The following is a 25,845-nucleotide window of genomic DNA, read 5'->3' as shown; positions in this document are numbered from 1 at the left end:
CAAGTTCCTGTGCACTCCCAGCCTGTCACAGGTGGGATGAGGAGCAGAAAAGGCTTTCATTCTGTGTGAGCACTGCTCAGCAGTAACAAAAACACCCCTGTGTTACTGGCACTGTTTCCATCACAAATCCAAACCATAGCCAAATAACCAGCTACTATGAAGAAAACTAACTCTACCCAAGCCAAACCCAGCACTGTTGCAGAAGGGAGTAATAAATGCACAGCAAAACAGGCTTCATGTTGTCAAAGATAAGGAAATACTGACAGCTGATTCCTCCCAGCTAAAATCCCACCCTGCAGCAAATAGAATGACCTGGAACACAGTAGATGGCAGCTCAGGCCCTCTCCTTGCTGCATTTTGATGGAAACTCAATGGAAATGGAAAAGGAAAAGTAGCAGATGAAGAGGCAGTAGTGGTTCATACTGTGCCAGGGCTCCCCTCTCCCCAGTGGGAAAGTCCATCAGAGTCCATATACACCTTGCTGCTGGTGGAGAACATCCAGGCTGCAAAGTCTGAGGCTCAGTGTGCAACATGCTGCTGCTTTTCTCCCTCTCAGGCTGAGGACCGAAAGAAGAAAAGCGACAGCATGCAGCCCTCCCTGCAGTGGCCAGCAGTGCTGGGGCACGACGCAGCACCACACGCCAGGATGGGGTCTGGCAGCAGTTCCAGCCCTTGCACCCCTGCACCACAGAGAGCCGTGTTTGTACAGGTATGGTACTGCTGCCCAGGTGGGGAGGAGGAAGCAGGGGTCGTTCCTGAGCAAAGAGCTGTGGGTATCTTAGCCTTGGGTAAAGGCTGGCAGCTTCCTTGAAGTGAATATTTCAGCTCTGCCATGAAAGTAGTAGAGTCCATGGTTTATTGCAGCGCATTTAGGACTCTGCAGGAGCACCATGGCTCTACAGAGGATAGTCCTACCCTGTAAAAATTCCACTCCCAGGATGAAAGGAGCCGTGTTTTAGGTTTGCTGTGTCACCTAGGACAAGCCACTTCATTCCTTTGTGCCCTGCTGGAGGTACCTCTCCCAGCTGCTACGGGGACTGGTGAGGAAACAATGGAAACTACACTACAAAATGTTTATGCTGTTTAAAGTGATGGTGTTACTTAAGGGTGATAGCAGCAAGTGGTGCACAGTTGTTACTGTGTGATTTCACTCCCTGCTGGTAGCTGCCCAGTTACCTACTCACAAGTCAGTAGTGCTCAGGATGGTAGGAACTGTAGGCAGGGAGAAGCTAATCTGTACTCTCACCATCTGTATTAGCATGGAGGGCAGATGAACATCAACAGGTAATTTATAAATCCTCTGAAGGCTTGTGTTTCCTTTTGCTGGCTGGCAGCAGCTGTTGATGCTAATAGCAGCATCTTTGGATATGATGCCAGCATTAGCTATGAAATATTAGGGCAATGTGAGGCCCAGTTACTCACCTGGAGATTAAAAGACTCTCAGCAATATACTTGTGTAGTTAGATATGTGGATGTCCTGTTGATTTTCAAAAGAAGTGAACTGCAAAGTTAAAACGCAAGCTGAATGCATCACAGATGTCTGTGCTGAAGAACTTCAAGCCAGGTTTGTCAAAGAGGGATCACCTGTCATCACTGCTCTGCTCAGACAAAAATGAAATAATCGTATTCAGTGAGATTTTGTGGCACATCCTGGTTGCCCAAATATTTTTTAAAATTACTTCACTGGAAATCTTAACACAGCTCCTGAGCAGGGAGCATGATTTCTTGTGTCTTGTATCCTGTCTGTCTGGTAAGAACAGTGTGAAATATTACCAGATGAGAGTGTACCATTTCCTCCTGCTTTATACCTGTTCTGTGCTCACTGCAGCACATTAGCAGGCCTGCCTCTCTGGTTGTGGTGATATGGGATGAGCCCTTCTGGACTACATACAGATTATCCCAGAGGCTTCTTTCACAAAGTCACTGAGACGGTTTCTCTGCATAGCATCTCTTGCTGCCTGATTAGTGGAGGAATTGAGCTCACATCTGTAATGAACTGTGTTTTATAATTGACTGTGGTTTTCCTGTAGGATTTGCTAGCTAGATCTCCTCTATTGTCTGGAGTAATGTGGCTGAAACAGAACACTGTTAGAAGAATTAGCAGTGTGTTAGGTCATGCATTGACCTAGTGTCCCAGATCTGCTCAGAACTTTAATAAAAACCTTTTTCTTATGCTGTTTTGTAACAACAGTTGCACTTACCTACTGCCTGCATGTAGATTCAGTAACTTAGACATCCTCCGAAAAGCAGTGCAGACTGTTTTTTTTTTTTTTTTTTTTTTTTTAAACTTCTTGCTCCTATGTCTTCTTAAACTAACTCTAGTAATCAGTCTGTTGTATTCTATCACCTTATGCTACAATTTCAGGCAGCAAGGGGTCCTTTTCCTTAGTTCTGTTAGGTGTGTTTGAATACCCATAGTAGGTAGAATTTTGTCTACCAATTTAAGGCTCAAGTCTCAGTAGTTCACAATAGTTGTTAGTGTTGGCTTTACTTAGGGGAATATCAAACACTGATTTTTTTGGGAGTTATTTGAGACTTTGTTTCTTTGGCTTGCTATGAAATTGCAAGGATTTACAGACTTACAGGTCCTACAGAAATTATCCCCAAAGTAGGCATCACTTCCTGGATTTACATAGAACAGGTGTACTGGTGTCTCTCTGCCCAAAGAAGGTATGTGGGTACCATCTGCAGACCTTGGATTCACCCAGTCAGTTATTTATATCATGATTCAGCAAAGCTGACCTGTGCTCTTAAGTACAAGTAGTTTTCTGGTAGTCTGCAGGACTTGAAAGCTGGAATTTAGAAAGCAAAGTATCTTGTTGAAAAAAAAGTAGCAAGGAAAAAAAATCTCCCTGTGTTCTGATAATAATATACTTGGGTATAAAACCTGTTCCTATACTCATGGTGAATCATTTCAGGGGAGCACTTTGCTGTTGAAATAATTCTGGTTAACTAAAAGCTATTATTAGTGACAATCATGTTGGACAAAAAAGTAATTTTGACAAAATGAAAGGACTTGGATTATGAGATGTTGTAACTGCTGAAAAAGCTGTTTTCTGTGAAGGGAGTCAACAGAACATATTGTCCAAGAAAAAAGTAGAAAAAGCACCTGAATATTAAACTAGGTGAACTTCTCAGAGCTAGCTTTTGACAGCTGACTTTGCCATGGTGGTGTGGGAGGTTGTGATGGGACTTTTGAATGGATATCTGCTATATTTAATTAGTTATGGAATTACCACCTGTCAATATTTAAGTATTTTTGAACACTGTTCCCATGAAATAATTAGTCTTATAGAGTTGTAGGGAGTTCATATTGTATTATTGAAAAGCTGTGCACAGGACTCAGTTACTGCATTTTACTTTTTCACATTGGAGAACTGGAGAATTTTATAGACTTGGGCTGATAAATCATCAAAATATTTATGTGAGTCATTTATGGGGCAGCTGAACTGCAGCTGCCTCTGATCTAAGTTGTAGTAACTCAGTTGGGACACAAGAGTTTGGACTTTGACTCAAAAATTGCCAGCCTTTTTCTCAGGTCCACAAGCAGTGGGGCTGCTGGTCTTGCAGTGCCCTTGAGAAAGAAGTGCCTCCCAGCAGAGGTGTGTTACTGTGCTGGGGCATGGGTTCCCTCCTGGCACAGGAAGGACATCAGCCTGTGGTGTTCTGGCCAGCTGAGAGCATCTCTGGAGAGCCCCAGCCCTGTTTTGCATGGGAGGTCTGGCAAGGTAAAGCACGAAGCGGCACAGCTTCAGGCATTCCACTTACTATTTTTTTCTATTTCTGTGACATCAGATCAGCTCTAGCACAGCAATCCCTCAAGATGGGCCCAGATCACACAGCATTTCCATGTGTTCTGTCTCAGTCTTGTGTCCAAGAGGATTTCTCATTTCAGGGAGGATCAGCACATTCCATTGACTTTTTTAGCTCTCTGCCTTTCTTCCCCTTTGCAAGATGCTGGTGCAATAGACGATTAGTGTGTGGAATTTAAAGGACCTTCCCTTTTATCTCTATCTTTTTTTTGTTGGTTTTTTAATTGTTTTGGGGTGTTTTCCTCCTTTAAATACAGAAAGAATCAGAGAACCAAATTTTGATTATTTTAGATTGAGTTTTACACTTCTTAGTTGTTGTATCCTTGGAATGGAGACTTTATAAGGAAGTGATTTGATTTCTTTCCTACTCTCCACCATGATTAGGCCATTTGCTATCCCAGTGCTCTAATTTGATACCTTTGAAGATATCTTTTAAACACAAGTAGTCACAATGAGAGCACCCGGATATGACCACCCATGAGGCATGGTCAGAGCATAGTTTCTTTTGCAAATTTGCTTTTTATCAAACAATTGAAAAATTTGTTACAGAGGGCTGGGGCACCTCCATAACCACTGGGGAGCTGAAAATCCTTCCAGGTGGCAGTTTGCCTCCATTGATTCAGGGTTGATGATGGGCTTGTAGACTAGTTTGGAACTCAACATCTAACTTAGGGGAGGTGAATTCCCTCAGTGATTACCCTCTAAATTTTGAAACAGAAGCAATGGTCAGGTTTGAATACCTCTCCACAGTAAATCTTGCATCATCCAGTTAACTACTATCCTGTCCATTGCCAGTGCCCTATTATCTTCTCCACAGATTAAAGGAGAGATAAATGTACAGCATACATGCTCTTACTGTTTCTTTTTATTGTACCCTTCACTTTGAAATATTTGTGCCTAACATGCTAACATGCTGGGGACGAATAACTTACTTCACAGTGAAAATGGTGAGTAGGGCTGTATCCAAGCACAGTACTCCTTGTGTGTTTACTGAAACAAACAGAACCACTGATATCTGTCGAGATGAGGACCTGTTGTCTAGGCAGGGAAATACAGTTTAACATCTATTTCATTTGTTTCAAGTGTGAAAACTTCCGGGCCAGTAAGGATGTGTACCACAGCAGTTCACTGTCAGATATGATGACAGCACCACTCAGCCCTGTGCAGGATGATGTCTTCTGGAAGATGGGTCCAAACGAAGAACAACCCCCAAAGGTACATGAAACTCAGGCTGTTTGGCACAGTCAATGACACTCCACTCAGTTTCCCTGTGCTCTCTAGTACCCATCTTCTAGACATCATTAAATTCAGTGAAAATCTCATTGCTTGTACATTAACTGGGTCTCAGTGATCTAGAAAGAAGGTAGGAATTTATAAGGTCAGTGTTCTGAGTTTCTATGTACATATTAATCTGCAGGATCTGTGAAAGCAGATAGAGGTTTTTTTAAACCAAGTATTTGTAGCTGCTCTTTCTGTGAAAAATCTATCTTGTTGCAGAAAAACTCATTGGTTTGTGTAATTCTCAGGGGATGCTGTATTGCTAAGAGCAAGTGCAAGAATATTTGTGCATGCCTGTATTCATGTTTTGTGTTGCAGTTGGAGGGGGGTGTCTCTTTCCTCAGCCCTTTGGTGGTATGCAAGGCAGTTCACTATCTAGGGAAAGGTGCATTAAGTGACTGCAGATGAGTTTGCTTTAAATATCGACCAAGAATAATGCTGACTCTAAGAAAAGGTGCAAACCACTTGCAGTCTGCACCCTGATGGATTGCAAAAGCCTGGAGCAAATTGGTGGTGCCTGCTGCTGACCTGCAGCTTCCAGTGTTAAAGTCCTCTCCACAGGTCCCACTGAAGCATTATTCATCTGTGTTGATTAATGTTATTTTTTCATTGATGCAGGGTAAGCATTAGGTTTATTAACTGAGTGTAAAATACAAACCTTAAAACATTTCATTAAATCCTTAAGGTTCCGGAAAGGACAACCTCTAAATTTTACAGCAAGGATCAGCCTGGCCATCAGAGATGCCTGTCAAGGTAAATTCTTAAGTATTTTGTTTATACTAATCATGATTTATTTTCAGTAGGAAAACTAGAGCAAACTTACTAAAAACAAACCCATCACCTCAGTAATACCAAAACTGACATGGGTTCATACCTTATTTAATAGCAGTTAAAATTATTTTGTCTTTTGAGTCTGTCCATAAAAATAAGTAACCTAGCTTCCTTATCTTAGCCCTGAAGGAAGTGTCTAAGCCAGTTTGCTTTTAATGATTGACATAACTTATTTAAAGAGAAACAAACTTCTTACAGGCATCCTTTTCATTTTCATACAAGGGAATTCTGTCTGTAAAGATGAATTTTTAATACATACTTTTCCATCTGTAATAATTCCTGCAATTAGTTATTTTATTTCATTCAGCCTGTTTGGCATGCCCATGTGGATCACATACCAGTTCTGCATCCATTTGCCAGTCAGCAGGTGGTGTGTTGTCCAGTCATTTACCTCCTTGTGGTTTGGTGATGCCTTACTTTCTATCCACATTAAAATGGCTGCTGAAGGTGCAGGTTACTTCAGAACATGCTCTTGCAGATGCCCTATATCAGGGTCAGTGCCATTGGTCTGAAAGGGGAGTTAGTTGGCTGGATACTTTGGTGAGTGGGGAATCTACCCCAGCTCCCTGCAGAGGTTCTTAGGGCTTGTGAAGCTTGTGTCTGTAGCTTTGTTTTGCCTGGTAGTACCTTGAATGAGTTATCTGTAGAGGTATCTTAGCAGTCTGCCCTTAACTTTAGTACACTTTTTTCATAGCCCATGAGAAATCACCAAGGATGCAGAGACCTTAGCAGCAAAGGGTAGTCCCCCCTGGATATCTAATCAGGGAACATACTTGTGCAAGACACTAGAGTTGGAGGGATTTGAAAGGGAAGTAAATGTAGCTGACATAACAAAATAATGTGCAGCAGATGAGCCAGAGTCAGAAACATCTGAAATAACTCTCAAGTGAAGTCAAGCCCTAAATGCTCTCCACTTAGCAGTTATAGGAGGCAAAGCAGAATAGAAATGAGTGAATAAACCACAGTGTTACAAGTGAGTGACTTCTGAGCTTGGATTTTCTGGGTGAGCCATTGTTTTACTTCACAGCATGGCTGAGGCTGGAAGTGAACTTGGAAGGTCATCTTGTCCGGTGTTCCTGCTGAAGCATGGCTACCTAGAACTGGCTTCACAGGACTATGTGCAGACAGCTCACAAGATTGGCAGCTTGCTTTAGTGTTGGATGTGTTCCTTTATCCACTGATAAGTGTGTGGTGATGTATCTTCTTGGAGGGTACTGAAGCAGGTTTCAGTGTTTGTAGAAGCCATGAGATTTTGGACTCAGGAGTGGCACAGATCGGAAGAGGCCAAGGGAGAAGTGCATATAAGTAGAATATTTTGTAATGACTTGGTTATCTCTGGAATCTGGCAAAATGACTGCCCAGAGGAAGCTGCCCCCTCCATCATCTTCTCTCACTACTTAGGTGGCCCTGCTTGGAGCAGCAATGAATATAATTTTTTTGTTTATATGGAGTGTTATATAGTAACAGCAGGAAAGTCAATTCAGTGACCTAGGAGGTCTGTTCCAGTCTCTGTTTCTACATGCAAGATAATCTGATCTGCTTTTTGTCTTTCTGTTTAGTAATACTCATCAGTCATCCCCCAGGGGGCATGCTCCGAAGTTAAACAGCAGCAGCACTCCTGGCACCACACAGTGGGAGATGGGATCTCATCAGAGCAGTTGGTCAACCTCAGGTGATTCCCAAATCAAAAATTCATCAGTCAAAATGTGCAAAATTCCTATCACGTGAAACGAGCTCCTGCAGAATATCAAATGCTGCATTGCACATGGGATGATTTTTTGAACAGCCTTCTGGTGATAGGCTTTTGGAAGCCCTCTGAATTGTATGGGTCCGTGTTCCTGAAATATAACACTTCCTCTTTTGAGTCAAAAAGTGACTGTGAACGTATTTCTATGTAGAAAATCTGAACTGCTTCAATTAGGAACTGCAAAAGAAACAAATCAATTCTGTTGCACATACTGACTTTACAGACATGCAGATGTAGTTCAATGTTAATGTTCACCCACTGGCATTTTCTGCATTACCATATGCTGGTTTTCTGTGTTGCCCACTGACAAGATGATACGGATGGGCAGTTGCTCTACACTAATATTTCTGCACTCTAATAATAGGCTGAAGGAAGCTTTAAGACCCTGCTCAGCACCTTATGAAATATTTCTTCAGTATTCTTTTATTTGCAGAAAGATAGTGGAGCTGCCAAAAAAAAAGACAAAAGAAGTTACAAGGCAGAGTTAGCTTCATCTAATTTAAGCAAAGTGCTTAAATTACATACCAATAGTGGAAGCTATCCTGGTATCACTGTAGCAGCATAGGAATGCAGTGGGCTTGCTCACGGTTGTGCAGATATTTTGCACTACAGGCTCTGGTTCCTGAGAGATGACCTGAGATTCTGGCAGGTGGGGACATGGAGCAGAAGTGGACAGCTTTAATCTTGTAGTTTTAATCTTGTTGTTCCTGGGGGCGTTTTCTGTGGGTCAACCATAGGACAATCTCTTGTGTAGCTCCTTGCAAAGCAGTGGTGTGTTACAGTGCTTTGCAGCCAGGTTGACCACTAAAGATGGGGGACATGGGGATTATGACCAATTTCAAGAAGAGTGGGTGCTAAATATGTTCTGAAACCACATCAGTGAGCTGCTGAGGTCATTTATTTTTAAACTGAGGGTTACGTTGTTAATTTGCAAGCTCCTGAAGAACAAATTGCTTATTTATTACACTTACACAACCAAGGCAGTTTTGCTTTCACTAACTACACAAAGTAGGAAATTTTGCTTCAAAAGGAATCCAACGCACACTTTAAAATGCTTGGGGTTTGTTTCTTTTTGCTCTAATGTAATTTTGTGTTTGAATAACAGTACAGAGATGAACACTGTGCAGCAGTCCAGCTCAGCTTTGCAATATGTGCATGATGTGTAACTCGTGTGCTATTTTGGCATGGGGAAATGAAAACCTCACCAGCAATGGAAAGAAAAGAAAACCTCCCTTATGGTTTAAACTGTCTCCTTGGGTTCTTAAGTGTCATTAAATTACATCTAGTTCTGGCATATGGTGTTCCAGAAAGAGTTTGTTGCTTTCCCAAACCCACAGGGATAAGAAATTGGATAGGAAAAGAAGTATAAATATTTTAAAGCTAATAGTTCTGTTGAGTTGCTTAGGTGCTCATTGGCCAATAAAGAATTCTGAATTTTAAAAGCTTTGCAAAATGCATGAATACATGAAATCATTGTGATAAAACTATCTACATTACCAACTACAAATCCCAATTTGTGTGCGCCTGAATTCTACCCACTTGACTTACAAGGAGTCCTGTTGGTAGTAGTGGGATAGTCATGGGAGACATTGCTGAATGAGATAGATGCTGAGCTGGCTGATGTGCCTTCACCCTGCCACTAGGACACATCTGCTTTCCCTCCCTTATGTCAGGGATTGTGTGCAGAAGACACCATCTCTGGGTAGTAGTGCTCTTCCTGGGTAGTTTGGCAGGGGGCTGGGGCATCATTGAAAGGGACAATTCACTTAGTTACTTGCAAGAATCCCTCCTGCTATGGCATCAGCACATGCAGATGAACTCTAGCTTCTCTAGTCTTGTTTTCTTGGACATTCAATAACTATGGAAGCATGGTAGCAAGTGTAGGTCCCCATACCACCTGGGAGGGAAGCATAGTGCTGCAGCCTCCTTGCTGCCCATACCTAACCTTGCACAGAGTGTCACTGCAGAAATCCAGGCTGTTATTACCTACTTCTCCATGGTGTGAAGTGGAAATGGGAGCTGACAAGTGACATACCTTGTGCCCCAAGGGAAGCAGGGACTAGAAAATAAATTCTCCTTGTTCTACCAGGGGAGTGGTGAATCCTGTTCTGCTTTTAGCTTGAACCCACGCTCATGAGTGGAGTTCAGTGCAGCTGTTTGCCCTCAAGCACAGTGGAGTTTGGAGAATTGAACCCAATAGACCATTTTTGTGCAACAGTTTTATGAAGGCCAAATCTTAGCAGCATATCTGTTTGCTCATGTAAAACTGCATCGAGGCCTAGGCTCCTGGAACCTCTTCCTGACCCCCTTGTCTGCACTCACAGGAATGTGGCTGGGTGGCACCTTTAGCACAGTTGCTCTACACGATGTACTGTTCCCCCTCTCTTTTCCCTTGCAAGCTGCCTTCCAGTCCATGGAACACTTGCAGTGGGAGTGTGTTGCCAACGTTTTGGTCTGCTTCTCTTCCTTTTGCAGCATTAAACTGCACCGCTGTCAATTTCTATACATAATATTGTGGCTTCCAGAACCACTGGGAAACAAGCAAAAAATATTTCTCTTTGCAACAAAGAGGAAAATTAAGTTTGTCAGCAGAGGCAGGTGCCTGCTTTGGGTGGTGACTGTACCTGCTTGTCTTACTGGTCCCCTCTCTCACTTTGCTGCACATGCAGTTCTAAAAAAAAAAAAAAAAATAAAAATCTCTTGTTCTTGGTTGTTTTGTTTTTTTTTTTTTTTTCCTCCCAGGGAATCCAGGACCAACCAAGGCAGAGAATGCTTTGTTCCAGAACCACTTGCAGCTGCATAAGAAGTCTGAAAAAGTCCCTCATTCAAGCCAGCTTGCGGTAGGGTCTTTAGATCCACTAATGATTTTTGGTTTGTTCATAGTTTTCACTGAGGATATGTCCCTGCAGAGAGCTCCTTGGTGCTTGAGTTTGCTAGCTAATGAGTCCACCTGAGAGGCTGTGTGGGGCTGGCATGAGCTTATTGCTGCATTACAGTGTGTCATCAGTTTTTGGTCCAGGACTCACCTGTGTTCAGTTCAAGTCGTCAGCAGAGTCTGGCTTTTCTGATCACAAATCTTTAGAAATGAAGGGTCAGGAAGTCATTGATCAGTTGTCATGTGACCCAGAAATCCAGACCATGCTGGTGACTTATGCAAATACCCAATATGTAATTGCTTGGAGTATGCACTACAGGCTATGACACATTCAAGACAGTCCTGGCTGTCTGATAGAAAGGGCAATTGCTAATTCTGATTTGTTTACTGAGACATTTATTTTCTTGGGTGGTGTTTGAGGTGTGTGTGATGCCTATCAGACAACTGGACCTAATAATACCTTGTGCAAGAGCTCATGTGTGGGATGCTTGGCATTTTAGAACTTAACAGGCAGGCCTGTAGGGCAGCAGGGGACAGCTGGAACTTAGTGGAGACACCAGCACCTCCTGGCTTGTCAGAGACATGAGCTCCCTTAGGGCTGGGGTGCCTAACTGCCCTGTGAGGTGGGGGCATGGCTCTGTTGGTATTGCCTTTCTAGCTTAAGGGTGCTTTGCACCTGGTCTGTGCAGGTAGAGCCTGTGCTCAGGTGTGGTCCCAGAAGCCTTGAGGTAGTCCAGGGCTAGAATAGAACTCAAGTCAGTGTAATGCTTTAGTCCTGGCACAGAACACTCTTTCTTGTGTGAGAAACAAGTACTTCTTTGCTCCTGCAAAGTGCACAGATGGAATTATAAAGGTTTGGGATTCAAAATAACATATTGACTAAAGTTAGTGACATGTCAGCTTTTAGGAAAATCAGGTGTTTTGGCTTAGGTCACTTTCTTATGTGAAATACTCACTTGTGATGGACCAACAAAAGCATCAGCTTCCTATTAAAGCCTTTTTTGGTGTGGAAGTGACAATAACTATATTTGTTGGGATAGTAAAATACTACACATGCTATTTAGTGATGGGGTCTTCTATGACAAAAAAAGAAAAATCAACTGAGTTTTCTTTGTGCAGAGTCCAGGCTCCTTTGCCAAGGGGAAGGACAGTGCCAACTCACTCTTAAAAGCAGCTGACTATTCCTCATCAAGTGATGAAGTAAGCAGCAGTGATGAAGATGACATGAACCACACAAGGTTAGCTTGATTTTTTTTTTTTTTGTTTTACTTTTTATTATTTTCTTCCTTTTTACTACATACTTCTAAATATCTAGAAAAAGTTGGCATACATAAATACTACTCCCCCTCTGAAGTTACTATCAGTCATTTATGTCAGTTGTAATTAAGCAGTTTAATCACAGTATTAATGAACTCCCAGGGGTGAATGTTTGCTCCATCAGATTTATGCAGTGTAATAAGCTTTGATGACTTACTGCCCTGGGACAATGAGGAAATGTCTCGTGCTAACTGCATATCAATAGGTAGTGCTTTTGTGGAGATTACTTCACACTCATCTATGTTTAAATGGAATTTTTGAAAGAGAATAAAAGGAGAGAGAGAGAAAACTGTTATACACCTTCTTGCTAAATGCATGGTACAGTGAAATAGAAAGGCAATCATGACCCTTGTATTCAGATAGTTATTCACTTCAGGAGAAATAAGAAGATTCCTTCATCAGAACTGTTTATAAAGAGGGGATATTGTAAGCAGATTTTTTTTTCTGTATTTTTAATATTGTTATTTTGCACAATTGCTGTGATTGCCAGATGATGTTGTGGCCTGTGCCGACCTCTATCACCTGAATTGCTTTTCTTCAGCTTTCCAGTTTCTCTTGTTGATTTTGTGCCTGACATCTCATGGTACTTTTCCTGTCATGCAAAATGTGTATTCTGCTGACAAATAATGGAGTGTGAGTAGCCTGATAGCCCACGTGAAGAGAGTCAGGGGATCAGTTAGCCAGCTCTGCTGTTTGGAACAGCAAACAGAATTAGCTTTTAGTGTTAAAGAACAAAAGTTCTAATTTTCTTGCAAAGTGTTGTGAGTTTAATTCAAGTTCTAGGATTTACTTTGAAGTGCATGAGAAGGTCACAAAGTTCTCTGGAATGGGGTTTTGCTTTTCTGACATAATTGCAGATCCAGTTTTGTCAGTCTTCAGGAAGAGATGCACAGATTTGTAGCACTGCTGGCAAGCTATTGTGTTGGCCTGGTACCAGTCCTTTCCCCTGTGCTGCTCCAAAGAAGGTAGTTTTTGTGCCTGCATATGGTCTTCATTTGCATTTCTGAAGTTCATTTTCAAATCTGCGGGATGAGGAGGGAGAGCATTAAAAGTATTGTACCTTATTCAGCACACCTGAAGGAGTTGGCTTTTTACTGTGATGCCTTTATTTTCTTAGTGCTCCTCTTCCAAACCACCTTATTCTCATCTGTAAAAAAGTTTTATTCACTCTACGTCATAGAATTCACCCTAGACTTCAGAAAGACTCTACATAAAAACATGGATTTGCCCTGTAGCAATGACTTTGCTGTGTAAGTGCTAGATTGCTGTGATCCTTGCATGCTATAAGGATTTGAAGGAGCTTTCGGGAATCTGCATGTGTTACCTGCACCTTCTCTGTGTGTGAGATCCACCAGTCCCTGCTCAGTCCTCTTCTCTAGAGATGATCCCTGTCAAGCTTCCCTTCCTCTGCACACAGTCACCGCAAGAACTTCTGTAAAATCAAAAGTATAATCTTATTAACACAATCCCTTCACCTTGACCGAATATCACTTATGTTAGAGAGATTTTGTGAAATGTATCTTCATGACTACATACCGAAAAGGATAGTGATCAAAGTGAAGGCAGTGACCAGCACTGAAACCTTGCATATTCTGAAGGAAGTGAAAGGTTTTGTATGTCTTTCTACCTAAAGCATGTGAGTGCAGGATCTGAAGCCACGTGCAATCTGTTGCAATCCTGCGGTTAAGACACCTTGGGACAAGTTTTATTTGGCTGTTGAAAACAATCTGTGTTTTCTTGGTCTTGCCTGGGCTGTGAACAGCTTTAGATGTCCATGCCCCCAGTAGCAGGACTAGACTTGGTGTATGCAAGAGAATGGGCTTCATATTCTCTGTCTTTCACCAGTAAGCCAACTTGTAGTCTAATTTTTCTTCTTAGTGAGGTGAGCCAGAGTTCTTCCTCACACTAAGTTTTTATTTTAAGGAAAGGATGTGTGTGTGTGATCTAGCATCTTACCAGCTTGTATGGCTTATCTGTTCCATTGATGCTAACTTCCACTCTATTGAGAGTGCTTCCTCTTCTGATGTCTGCAGCATTCACAGTCCCCCTAAAACACTGGGTTTCCTGGGGCTTGTTTTGTTTAGGTCAGTTTCCTCTCTCTGTTCTTTATATGCTATTCCCTACCAAAATTTCAACAAGGTGGATGCAGGTGTGTGCTTGGCTAGGAATTACTTCTCCTAAGTGGGAGATTGACATAATTTAGCATCAGCTGTGGCTTGCTTTCCTGATCAGAACAGGTCCTTGCACTCACCATTCAGGCTACTCCATGTCTTGCTATTTCTTCTAAGTTTAGTATGGAAATATTTACCCCTTCCATAGAACCAAAATATAGGCAACAAAAAAGCCACAAAATCTGCTACTCCTTCACTACCTCCTTAAGTCTGTAGCTCTCTCATCAAACCTTCCTTGTTAGTGCATTGGGCAACACTTTAAAAACCCAATACCTTACACTCTTGTACCCGTTGTGGCACAGCACTGTAGAGCTCTTCACACCAGTATCCTGGATCCAGTTTATTTTATAATTACTGGAAAGGAGGCAGAAATGTAACAGGCTTAAATGGATTGCAGCAATAAATACATGAATATAAATTAATCAGAAGGTGGAATAATTAAATCATGTGGGGTGGAAATATACAGAAATGGGGCCAGAGCCTCACTTACAGAAGTTTGTTGTATTTCCACTGTGTATAAAAGTTTAAAATGCAAAGGTAGCACCAGCTGTGTAGGCAGCAATGTATGCTGTAGTGTATTGCAACAGATGCTTGCCTTGTTCTTACTCTTTCTTTAGGTTTTGGTCACTATTGAAAACAGGTATTGTGCTAGGTGGGCTTTTGGCCCCAATCAGTCCAGCAGCTCTTAGGACCTCTTCTCTGTCTTTTTGTGCACTGGACAATATTTTCTTTGTTTCTTAATACATAAGGTGAGAATGTCTGTTTCAGGGACTGATTCACAGCATGAAATTCCTGTGTAGCCTCTTCCAGTAGGCACTGGCAAGAGACGTCTCTAATACCCTGACAGCAAAGCAGCCATTCTCCCCCTTGCAAGGGCAGCTTATGCTGTTTCTCTGGAGAGCAGGCTGGCTGATAATTGCACCCCTCAGGGTAGTGTAGGAGGGGAGACAGAAGATGTTTTGAATTCAGCACTTTGCAAATGACCACTTGAGGTAGCAGCTCTCACTTGCCTCAGCTATGCAATGTCTGAAAAATGAGGAGTGAAACACAGGGAGATGAAGGAATGCTCTCCGTTGAGGTGGGGAGAGCTTCCTGCGCTGTGTGAGTGATCCTCAGGCACAAGTTCATTCAGGCACATCAACTGACTAATCAGCTTGCTTTTGTACAAGAACCTTTAAGTGTAAGTAGTGAATGTTAATTATGCTCACTTTTGAACATGTCTTTGTGGGGATTTTGGTTTTTTGGTCTTTTGTTTTTTTGTTTTGTTTTGGTTTTTTAGTTGTTCTTCTCCCCTGAAGTAGTTCTGTTCATTAATTGAAGTTTGTTTCCAGGCAACTGCTAAGCAGCAGAGTGGCAGATTTCTCAAGGACGAGAGTACCAGATGGAATTGAACTGAAACCCCAGAGCAGCATCGCAGAACAGAAGGTAATTTGGCCATTCCTAAAGGGGTGGCTACAGTGGGGGGAGAGTGGGATCATTAATGTCTATGATAAACGCTCTATCCATTTCTTCTTTGCAGCATTTTCACTCTGAGTCCTGCTCTGGCACTGCAAATTATACCTATAAGCCTTGAAAAAATGTGTAGTTGCAGGTTTCGTGCTTCCCATAAAAATTCTTACATTTAGGTACGAAATTGCACTTCTCTATTTGTCCTTGTTATTGACCTGCTAGTAGCTTCTGATGTGAATGTGTCTCTTGAAGGCACAGGGCAGGTTGCAAAAAGCAGTCCTGTTGCTTCTTGTCGGTGTGCATTGTTGCTAGTTTACAAACGTTTGACCTTTTTTTATTCCAATTTAAATTTAGAGAACTATCTTTCAGTACTTAAAATATTACCCGGAGAGGGGGAAAAAAAACAAAGCACTTCATCTCTCCCTTACAAGCTTAGCAAAAATACATGTTTTCTCATATATCATCTTGTGGTTCCTTTCCAGCTGTAGTTTCTGACAGAGACTTCAAATCACGTGGTTTTTCCCCTGTGATAAAGACAGACAAAGCAGAACAATGTTCTTTGTGGTCAAAACTAAAAGAAAAAAACTACAGTAATAAGACTGAGTCGGTGTCGGAGCACTTCTCACACAGTACGGAGCGTACTCACCTTTCACAGATAGGGAAAATAAATTGCTGTGAAACTGATGTTTCCCTCAGAGCTGCATATGTGAGCTTTGGTGGCAGGGCTGAGAAGGAGAAAAAAAGTGTACTTGACCTGTGGTGTGATCTCTAAGTGTCAGCACAGAGTGGCACCTTTCCTGACTGGGGAAGAGGTCCTACTTTACCTTCATCACACCATCCTCAAGGACAAAAGACCCTGTTTCAGAGAAGGAACAGTAAGCAGGGCAAACCCAGTGTTTTTCATATGGCAAACCCAGCCTCCAATGCTTTCCCTTTCTCCTGATATCCATTGAAAATAGACTGCTTGAAAGAAAGGAGACAGATTGGGTCTTTGAGGCCCAGGTTGAGGATGAAAGAGGACAGCAAAAAGTAGAGGTCACGTTTTCTGGTGGGTTTGGAGAGGACAGTGTGGGAGGGAGAGCAGACAGATGGCTGCCATGTCTCCTCACAGGTCTCTCTGAGGCCTTCTAGTATTCTCCTTCCTGATAGACTCCTATGTGTTCCTCCCACCTCTGTTTCACCAACTACAGCCATCACATAGTTTCACCAGCTACAACTTCTTCCAACATCCCTTGTTGGGATGTCATCAGCATGAAAGGGTTAGAGTGTACCAAAGTGCACAAATGATTCAAATAGGGGTTTGGTTCAATTCAGCTGAATCTGACTCAAAACTGAACAACAACAAAAAAAATATTCGGGATTGATTCCCTGATCTCAAATGCTGACATATATGGCTTGGTTCTTTATATCTAAATTCAAATTTACTTAAAGCATCAGTTTAATTTCTAGTTAGTTACTTGGCTTTTAAAAAGCAAATGTCTTTTATTTAGAATTATCTACTTCTATTCATGTTTTGGCCAGCATTCTGATCTGATTTCAGTAGGTTGTTTATCAAAGTCAATACAGTGTACAGACACGGTGTGAATTCAACCAGCCAGAAGCTTCTTGAGTTTGGTGGTGTCACTCTCTACATTCCAGGTGTGCATTCAGGTACCCTGACTGATCACGGCCAGGAGTATACACCTCTGCACTTCCCTCCCCATCTGGGACACCACTTGCTTTACACATCCTATCTTTCCTTCTCTCAAATCTTCTAGCCATGTATTCCCAGACACTGACCTCTGTCTCTGTATTTTGTGCTGCCAGGAAGAGATCCCTTGTGGTGCCCTCAGCCCTTACATAGCTGACAAGTATTTCTTTAAGCTGGTGAGATTCTGTAAGGATATCTGCAGTGCCAAGCGTCATTGTACTGAAGATGAGTGTCATCATTCCAGAAAAAGGTTTCCTAATTCAGTAAATGGAAAGTAGCAATGAAATGAATGAAAAGAGGCTTTGAACTAAATGACTGTGATAGCTAGAGGTCAGGTCTGTAATGTTAGGGTAAGTCATTTGGTTCTGTCTCAAGTGTCTCTGAGGATGAAGCTGCTTCTTTGAGGCAACATAGATAAGGAACATTTGTTGGGCACCTCAGAAGTGGAAGCTAGTGTTTGTCTCAGGTGGTTGCCACACACATTTGTATTTAATTTTTTTATTTCAATGCTTCCATGGGGTTTGTCTTTATATGGTGCACCCTGCAGAGCACCCCTACCCATATGTTCGTCATTTATCGTCCTAATTATCAAGAATTGCACAATGCAATGGAAATATGCTAATTGTGGAGTTTTACTGTATGTTCTCATGTGCAGGATCAGCTTTTAGGGAAACAAATTTGTAGCATCCAAGAAGGCCTCTGGAGTATAAACAACCAGAACTATCTCCTGCCAGATCTCCTCCAGCAAAGCCAAATTTCAGACTCCGTGAACTCACCAAAAGTGCCACTGGCTAGCCAAGACTCTCAAAACAAACCTCTGAATAAGGTAAGAGATGAATTACAGGTTGAATGACTTGTACAGTCAATTGCCTCCAGCCCCTAGGAGTCTGAGATTGAAAGCCTTTAAACTTCATCTATCCTGTCTCTTTGTGATCAGATTTTTTACCATATCCCTTCTTTTTGTTTAAAAGTTTTATTTTGCAGGCAGTTAAGAAATCCTGAGCTCTGTAACAGATTTTATTGTTTCACTTCTTTGACCCCCTCTCTCTCTCTCTCCCTGCTCCTTTTTCTTTCCTTCCTTTTTTTTTCCCCTTTTATACAAGCTAAAAGGGCACATAGCCTCTGCTTCTTTACCTGGCATGTCAGCAGCACAGTGCTCTTGTCTCTGGCTCATTGTCCCTGGTGTTATTCCATTCAGGTGTCAGAGGAAAGTGTACAGGGGCCATAGCAGCATGTCCCAGCAGCCCCAGAAGAGCAGAGGGTGCTCCTCTTCTTGGGGAGAAGTGTGTCACTTGGAGGCAGATAACAGCTCTGTCAGGGGTCACATTATAAATTGCCTCAGTTGAGACAACAGTACTTGAAATGCCCTGTTGCAGACAAGACAGCAAGGAATAATCAAGGTGCCCTTCTGGGGGCTGGTTATCTCAGTGCAGTGCCTGGCTAAGCATCCCAACACAACTCCATGCTCAGGCTTCCTCTTCTGTCACTGAATTTATACCATGTATCTACTGCTTTAAGACTGCTCATCATTTCTAAGTATGCCACATGCCATTTCTTCTGAACCTCTGTGTGCCATCTGCTCCTCTGGCATTGTCTTCCTGAAGCAGCTCTTGGCCCAGAAAGCCAACCAGATCCTGGACTGTATCAGGAGAAGTGTGGCCAGCAGGTCAAGGGAGGTGATTCTCCCTCTCTGCTCAGCTCTGGTGAGACCCCACCTGGAGTACTGCATCCAGTTCTGAAGCCCCTGTTACAAGAGGGATATGGACATGCTGGGACATGTCCAGAGAAGGGCCACCAGGATGAGCAGAGGGCTAGAGTACCTCTCCTGTGAGGAGAGACTGAGAGAGTTGGGGCTGTTTAGTCTGGAGAAGAGAAGGCTCCGAGGTGACCTTATTGTGGCCTCTCAGTATCTGAAGGGGGCTACAAGAAAGCTGGGGAGGGACTTTTTAGGATATCAGGTAGTGATAGCGCTAGAGGGAAAGGAACAAAGCTGGAAGTGGGGAGATTCAGGCTGGACATGAGGAAGTTCTTCCCCATGAGAGTGGTGAGAGCCTGGAATGGGTTGCCCATGGAGGTGGTTGAGGCCCCATCCTTGGAGGTGTTTATGGCCAGGCTGGATGAGGCTCTAGTCAGCCTGATCTAGTGTGAGGTGTCCCTGCCCATGGCAGGGGGTTGGAACTAGATGATCCTTGTGGTCCCTTCCAACCCTGATTCTATGATTCCTTGTAGACTCCGTGCACTGAGGGCACACCTTCAAAGAGCAGTACATCGTCTACAACATCGTTTACTTCATTCATAGATCCCAGACTTCTGCCAATCACCCCTCCCACCAGTCCAGTAGGACCTTCCTGTAGTTCTCGTGAGTATGTTTTACACTTCTCATAAAATGCTGCTTTTCTGGTTTCTTTGCTTCTCAGGAGTGGGGAGGGCTTATTGCTTCAAAATGAAAATTGCTACTAACATCTCCAGAAACTGAAACTCTACATCGCTGTGAATTTTCATTGTACTGTTTCTGCCCTTCTTCCCTATGTGGTTTGCTCTGCTGTGCTGCTGTGTGTTATCATGGTGCTTACTCAGGAATGCCAGAGGAATTTTCCAGATGTGTGGGGTTTTTTCCTCCAGCTATATAATGCTCCTAAAGTGTTTTCTTACCTCTCTGGGGTTCCTTTTATTCTGCCTGGTCAAATGTGAGATGCAGCCCAACACTCATGTTTTTCATGATTTCATGTGTCTTTCATTCTAGCATCCAGTGCAAAACCTGAGCCTGTCAGGAGAGAAAATGCAAGGAAGGGCTCCGTTGTCAATGTCAACCCAACCAACATCCGCCCGCAGAGTGACAGCCCAGAAATCCGTAAATACAAGAAGAAATTCAACTCAGAGGTCCTTTGTGCTGCTTTATGGGGTAAGCTCAGTAGCATCTGGGCATGTGTATGGAGGCAAGGCAGCAGAAGGAGAGGCTGTCAGAATATACAAGGCAGATTTGACAGTTGTATTACATCTCTCCTGTCAGAAAGTCCTGGAGTGGATCACTGAGTGGATACCCCCGTCACTCGCATGACACTGCCTGCGTGGTGGAAGATGGCAAACAGATGACTTACAGTTGTAAAGCATTTTGTGCATCAGAATGAGAAAATGTTTTGACTGAGCACCTAACTGAAACTTTGCTTGCTGGAAGAGCCCAAAGTTGCAAATGCTTCAGTAACTTATGTGGCTCGTGATAATTATTCTTGTCTTAGCTGCGTACAACTACAGCTGATCACACTAAGCCCTGAATCAGTGGAAACAATCCAAAACTGAGGCCTTTTGCTGTCTTGTGTATTAGGTATTCCAATAATCTGAAGCAGCAGGTCAGGTGTCAGTCTTTCCAAAAACTTGGCTTCCTTAGTTCCTGCTGTCAGTGCTTACTCAGAAACTTTCTGGATCACCATTTTCACAGGGACAGCTTCACATGCTGTAAAATCAAGATGAGTGTAGTCAGACCAGTTTTCACTGTGATTTAAGTGCTCTGTTTAGGGAAAGAGAGATTTACTGTGGGGTTTTTTCTAGGGTCTCTTAGATCATTCAGTTGGATCTCCTGTGTTGCCAGCAGAGAGTGGTGCTGGACTGGGACTTTTGCAGTGTTCAAACTCACTTACCAAGGTCACCTGAAAAGTTTGAGTTCACAAAGCATTTTACTTTCTCTTGAAATCACCGCTGACTTCCAAGTTACGTGAGCATATTAATGTTATGATAGGTAAAAAAACTGTAATAATGAGAGCCTTTTTTTTTTTCCCCATTAAGTTTTCCTGGAGGTCATACTCAGATCAACAGAGAAATTATCAGGTGTCATTAAGTGAGACTAAATAAGAATCAGTTCTTGAAACAATGAACACTCGGTGGCCTCCGAATCATTGGGGGATTTATGTGTTTTGGATGGGGTTTTTTTGTGTATCAACAGGAGTAAATTTACTGGTGGGAACAGAGAATGGATTGTGGCTGCTGGACAGAAGTGGGCAAGGAAGAGTTTATACACTGATCACAAGGAGACGATTCCAGCAAATGGATGTTCTGGAAGGACTCAATGTGCTAATTACTATATCAGGTTAGTTCAGCATCTAAAAGTATCTGACCTATGCTGGGTTTGGAAGCAATTAAAAAGAAGAATTGGGTTATAAACTAGGTTGAAGAATTTCCTCTTACGGAAAATCACAGGATAGTTATTCTTTTTAATAGGAAAACTCTTGAATTTTTAACATTTACGTTTCTATTTTAGAAAGGCTTTGGGGTATTTCATTACCTGGTTAATGGGTAAAAGGCTTTGTAGGAAGTATGAAGTCTTTCATATCTTTAAAATTAACTGGTTCTCAGCAAGTTATAGTTTAGTCTATATATAGTATAGTCTCTTCTTTCTATGATGGGTGAGCATTTTTCTAAGAACAATGACACAAAAACATCATTAAATCACCTCATTTTATGTTTAACAAGATGTATGAGCAGTAACATGAGTGTTATCTGTAGTGTGAAAGCATCTGTAACATTAAATGGAGGTGTATCTTCAACCTCTGCTGACAAATGGCTTGACTTCTGCTCTGCCAGATACTCAGGCCCTTATTCCCCATGGTCTCAAAGGTGCTTAGTACTTAACAAGGTCAGGTCCAGCAAGGAATGACAGATCCTTGTTTCCAAGCCAGACTCTCCATGGTAGGCAGTGGTGAGAGCCATTTGTTGTGCATTACCAGGTAGTTGTTTGTGTGACAGGGTCCTACACAGTCCTTCTCTTTAGACTAAGTTGTGGTCTCAGACCACTGTTGACCGTATGTATTTACGAACTACAGCAACACCAAGACTGACTGAGATGAAAGATGACAAAATGATTCTCACTTGGAAAGGCATCCAAAAGATAACAGCTACTACTAGTGAAGGTTATCAGTTAATTAGAACAAAATGAGTCACTTACTCACAATGTCCATTGTAGGCCATACCTGTGTTCCTTCCTTCACATCAAAGAGTAAATGCCAGATAGTGTGATTATTTCTGATAATACAGGATCTAGAGAGACCTATTCTTTGTCCTGAGGGAAGGATTTGACTCAGGTGTTAAAATCTTGCATGGAGCTTGAGCCACAAAGTGTAAGTGCATGTGCTAAATGCCATAGGACTGCTCATGTTCCAGTTCCCTCCTGTGTGCCACCATCACACAGGGCTTTTCTGCTATTGCCTTGACTAGGTGCAGAGACCTGATCTACTCAAGGTTACACCTACTCTAGAGTTGGTACTTCAGTGAGTTGAAGTGTTGTGTCTGTTTCTCCAAATCCTAGGCAAGAAGAACAAGCTGAGGGTGTATTACTTATCCTGGCTGAGAAATAAAATTTTGCGCAATGATCCAGAGGTGGAGAAGCGGCAGGGCTGGGTGTCAGTGGGTGACCTGGAAGGCTGTGTACACTACAAAGTCGGTGAGGACTTATTTTCTCCTTGAAGAGCTGCTCAGTCATGCTTTTGCATCTCATACCACTGGCATTTTCCTTCAGCCCTGTTTCAGGATTGTATTGGACTGAATATCTCTGAGTTCTTTCAGACCTCCTTGCTTTACATGGTAGATGCTTTGCTCCCTATCGTTCCAGGTAGCACCTCTTGCAGCAGTTACCAGATGATGTTCCCTCTGATGGTGGGAAGAATGGAGTGCCAGCCCTGGTCTGTTGCTCAGTCAGTGTTTCAGAAGTTCTGTAGTTACTTAAGATTTTAACTAGACTGAGACTTTCCAGCTCCATGCTCTTCTGCTTCCCTTCTGGTCCTGAGTAACTCTTAAGAAGCTGAACTAGTAGAGTGCTAGTAAATCATATTTGTCACAGCTCATAGGTAGATCAGATTGGATGTGCTACAGCCCGTTCCTGTCTCAGGATCATAAAAGACCTAAATAGACCTTTGTTTAAACTACACATTGGAAATGGTACCATAGCAATTTAGAAACCACCTTGCTTTTATTTGGCTTTCAGGCAGTTCATTCTTATAGATGAACATCAGTACTGGGATAGTTTCAGTCATTTAACTGCATGAGGAGGTTCAGTAATTTAACTGCATGAGGGGGTGTGATACATGGAGTGCAGGTTTTGCTTTAGTGAGAAGTGGTATATGAAAGTGCAACTCTGCAGAGTTCAATAGAGAAATGGTTCAGAGGAGCACAAGAGACAGCAAGGTGGCTGAGTTCTCACAAATACCCTGCTTGACTTTTTTTTTTTTTTTTTTTTTTTTGGGGTGGGGAGGGGTGTGTTATATCTCATGGCATTAAAACTGACAAGGGTTAAATCCGAGAGACAACATGCAACAGATTTGTGTTGTTACTTTCTTTGTGATTATAGCTAAGCACCCACTTACTATACTTCAGTCGCACATCTTTGGATTTGGTATGTTTTTTAAAGAGAAGAAAAATAGTTAGGCAAACATTTGGTAGGAGCTTCAGTGTTTACATATCACAAGCCACTCTTACTTCTGTGGCAAAACAGCTACTGTTGTTTTTCTCTTAATGAATCTTCTATCTTGACTTCTGGTTTTACAGCCATTTGTCCAGGTAGAAGAGGAAAAGGAAGTGCTCTTCTGCATTTTGCTGGAGTTTATTTTTTCTTTCTCTGCCTATGTGAGACTTTCCTGACCAGTGTCCATCCCAATTCACTCTTCATGCCTCTTCTTCATGTTTGGACAGTGTGAACTGCTCCTTTTGTAAGCAGCAAGGGTTTTGATCAAGCTGGGGGGCTTGCTTGTGAGAGCAGGCTGTCTTAAACCAGCATGCTCCCTCAGGAAGTGACCCTTACTTCAGTAGCATAACACCTGGATCTTTGAAAGATCCCTGCCAAGCAGACACTGAGTAGGGTTGGGATGCGATACCCTAGTGTTCTGTTGTCTCTGGCAGAGTGAAAACACAATGTCCAAAGAAGCCTTAATTTTCAGTGTATGATGTATTCTCTCTTCATGTATTTTCATTGGACCCAGCACGACCTTAATCAACTTAGAAAAATTGTTCCTCTCTTCGATGCTTACTCATCTCAGAAGCGTGGGAGTCCTACGCCTGCAGCAGCACATGGGGATTTAACCCCACTCATGAACAGTGAAATGGAAATTCATCCTGCAGAGTGTAACAAAATTGTTCAGCCAACAACCACCATTCCTGCAAAAGTAGCTTATTCACAACCAGCAGTGGTGGTGTGTGTTCACACTCAAAGTAGGGTTTTTTCTGATTTTATTACATTATTTATAGATATTTAAAAAGCAATATATAAATGTTAAGTCATCTGGCTTTACTGAGAACAAATCAACTGCAGGTTTTCAGTCAAGCAATTGTCACTAGTGTTGTTAAATATTGATGTCCAGAATCCATTAGTTTCCCTTGCTGGATAATGTCTACTTCTACAAGTAGAGCATTGCAATTATTTGATGTGATGAGATGGTCTTTGATTGATGTGTCTGTCTGGTACCTAAGGAATTGTTCTTGTATTGCAGTAAAATATGAGAGAATCAAATTCCTTGTAATTGCTTTGAAAAACTCAGTGGAGGTTTATGCTTGGGCTCCAAAGCCTTATCACAAATTCATGGCTTTTAAGGTAAGTGAAGCTTCACTTCAGTTCAGATGTATCACTGTCTCTCATCTACTCTTTCTTTGTTGTTGCTTTGTATAACATTTATTTTTAGTTAATAAAAACATAAGTATTCTTTTAAAGAGATTTTAGCTCATTAGAACATACATTGGAGTTGGCAGGCGTAAAACTGTAACAGCCATGATTCTGTTAGATGTGAATAACTTGTTTCAGTGCCATGCTTAAATGTACATTAGAGTTCACAAAGTCGATGCTGATTTCCCTCAAAAAAAGGAGGAAATTCAATGTGGATGATGCTCAGCCTCCTTTTTGCCTACTTTGTAGAATCTGGGTTTTCTGCAAAACAGAAGTGAGTTATCCAGTCTCCTTGCAACTCAGTGGATGAAGGCTACTTAGCTCCTTACATACTAGTTGACAAAAATAGCTGTTTAACTTTTGAGGTTTGAAAATTCTTAAGGTCCTATATTTAAATGCATGAACCAACAACTTTATTGTGTTCCACAAGTGTATTTTTCTTTTTCCAGTCCTTTACCTCACTTCATCACAAACCACTGTCAGTTGACCTGACTGTTGAGAATGGACAAAGATTGAAAGTCATATATGGCTCACTAGTAGGCTTTCATGCCATTGATGTGGACTCTGGATCCGTGTATGACCTGTACCTTCCAACACACGTAAGATGCTCCAAAAAATTACATATATGCCTCTGTTCTTTGGACTGTATATTGGTAATGATCAGGTTAAGAGTTGTGCTGTATTTCAAAAGACAGGGTAAGAGAATGTTTGTTGTATGCCAGCTAATAGAAAACCAATTTTCACATACTTCTATAACACAGAAGTTTTGTTAAAAGGCTTTTATCACATTTAGAATATCAATTCTAATGGTTTAATGTCAGCCTGTAGTATGAACAGAAATATTTTTAATTGATTTATCCTGGAAATTTAAGACTTCTTAAGCAATCAAAGACACAATAATATCTACATGAATATAGGTGACTTTTACAATCTGCCACTGTGCTTTTCAGTCTTGCTAACAAGCTTCTTAAATTATCACTGAATTGAGCTGAAATTTGGCCTGGATTACAACAACTGTTGCAACATTTTGATCTTG

At 42.0% G+C, this 25,845-nt stretch overlaps 1 protein-coding gene across 1 annotated transcript in view; it reads left to right on the top strand.

Annotated features, from left to right (window-relative positions):
* The window catches only part of NRK (Nik related kinase), a 97,701-nt gene that overhangs the window by 59,644 nt on the left and 12,212 nt on the right, over positions 1 to 25,845 (top strand). The window contains exons 15-28 of the mRNA XM_054388446.1: positions 557 to 709; positions 4,896 to 5,027; positions 5,776 to 5,843; positions 7,481 to 7,593; positions 10,411 to 10,508; positions 11,663 to 11,781; positions 15,363 to 15,456; positions 17,826 to 17,996; positions 19,400 to 19,529; positions 19,914 to 20,072; positions 21,108 to 21,251; positions 22,467 to 22,601; positions 24,640 to 24,740; positions 25,259 to 25,408. Coding sequence (XP_054244421.1) covers positions 557 to 709; positions 4,896 to 5,027; positions 5,776 to 5,843; positions 7,481 to 7,593; positions 10,411 to 10,508; positions 11,663 to 11,781; positions 15,363 to 15,456; positions 17,826 to 17,996; positions 19,400 to 19,529; positions 19,914 to 20,072; positions 21,108 to 21,251; positions 22,467 to 22,601; positions 24,640 to 24,740; positions 25,259 to 25,408 — 1,767 coding nt within the window. The remainder of the gene's footprint in view (positions 1 to 556; positions 710 to 4,895; positions 5,028 to 5,775; positions 5,844 to 7,480; positions 7,594 to 10,410; positions 10,509 to 11,662; positions 11,782 to 15,362; positions 15,457 to 17,825; positions 17,997 to 19,399; positions 19,530 to 19,913; positions 20,073 to 21,107; positions 21,252 to 22,466; positions 22,602 to 24,639; positions 24,741 to 25,258; positions 25,409 to 25,845) is intronic.

The sequence above is a fragment of the Indicator indicator genome, chromosome 17, assembly GCF_027791375.1.
Source record: "Indicator indicator isolate 239-I01 chromosome 17, UM_Iind_1.1, whole genome shotgun sequence".
NCBI classification, from domain to species: Eukaryota; Metazoa; Chordata; class Aves; order Piciformes; family Indicatoridae; genus Indicator; species Indicator indicator.
Note: the sequence above shows the minus strand (reverse complement) of the source record. Positions and strands in the feature narration are given on the sequence as shown.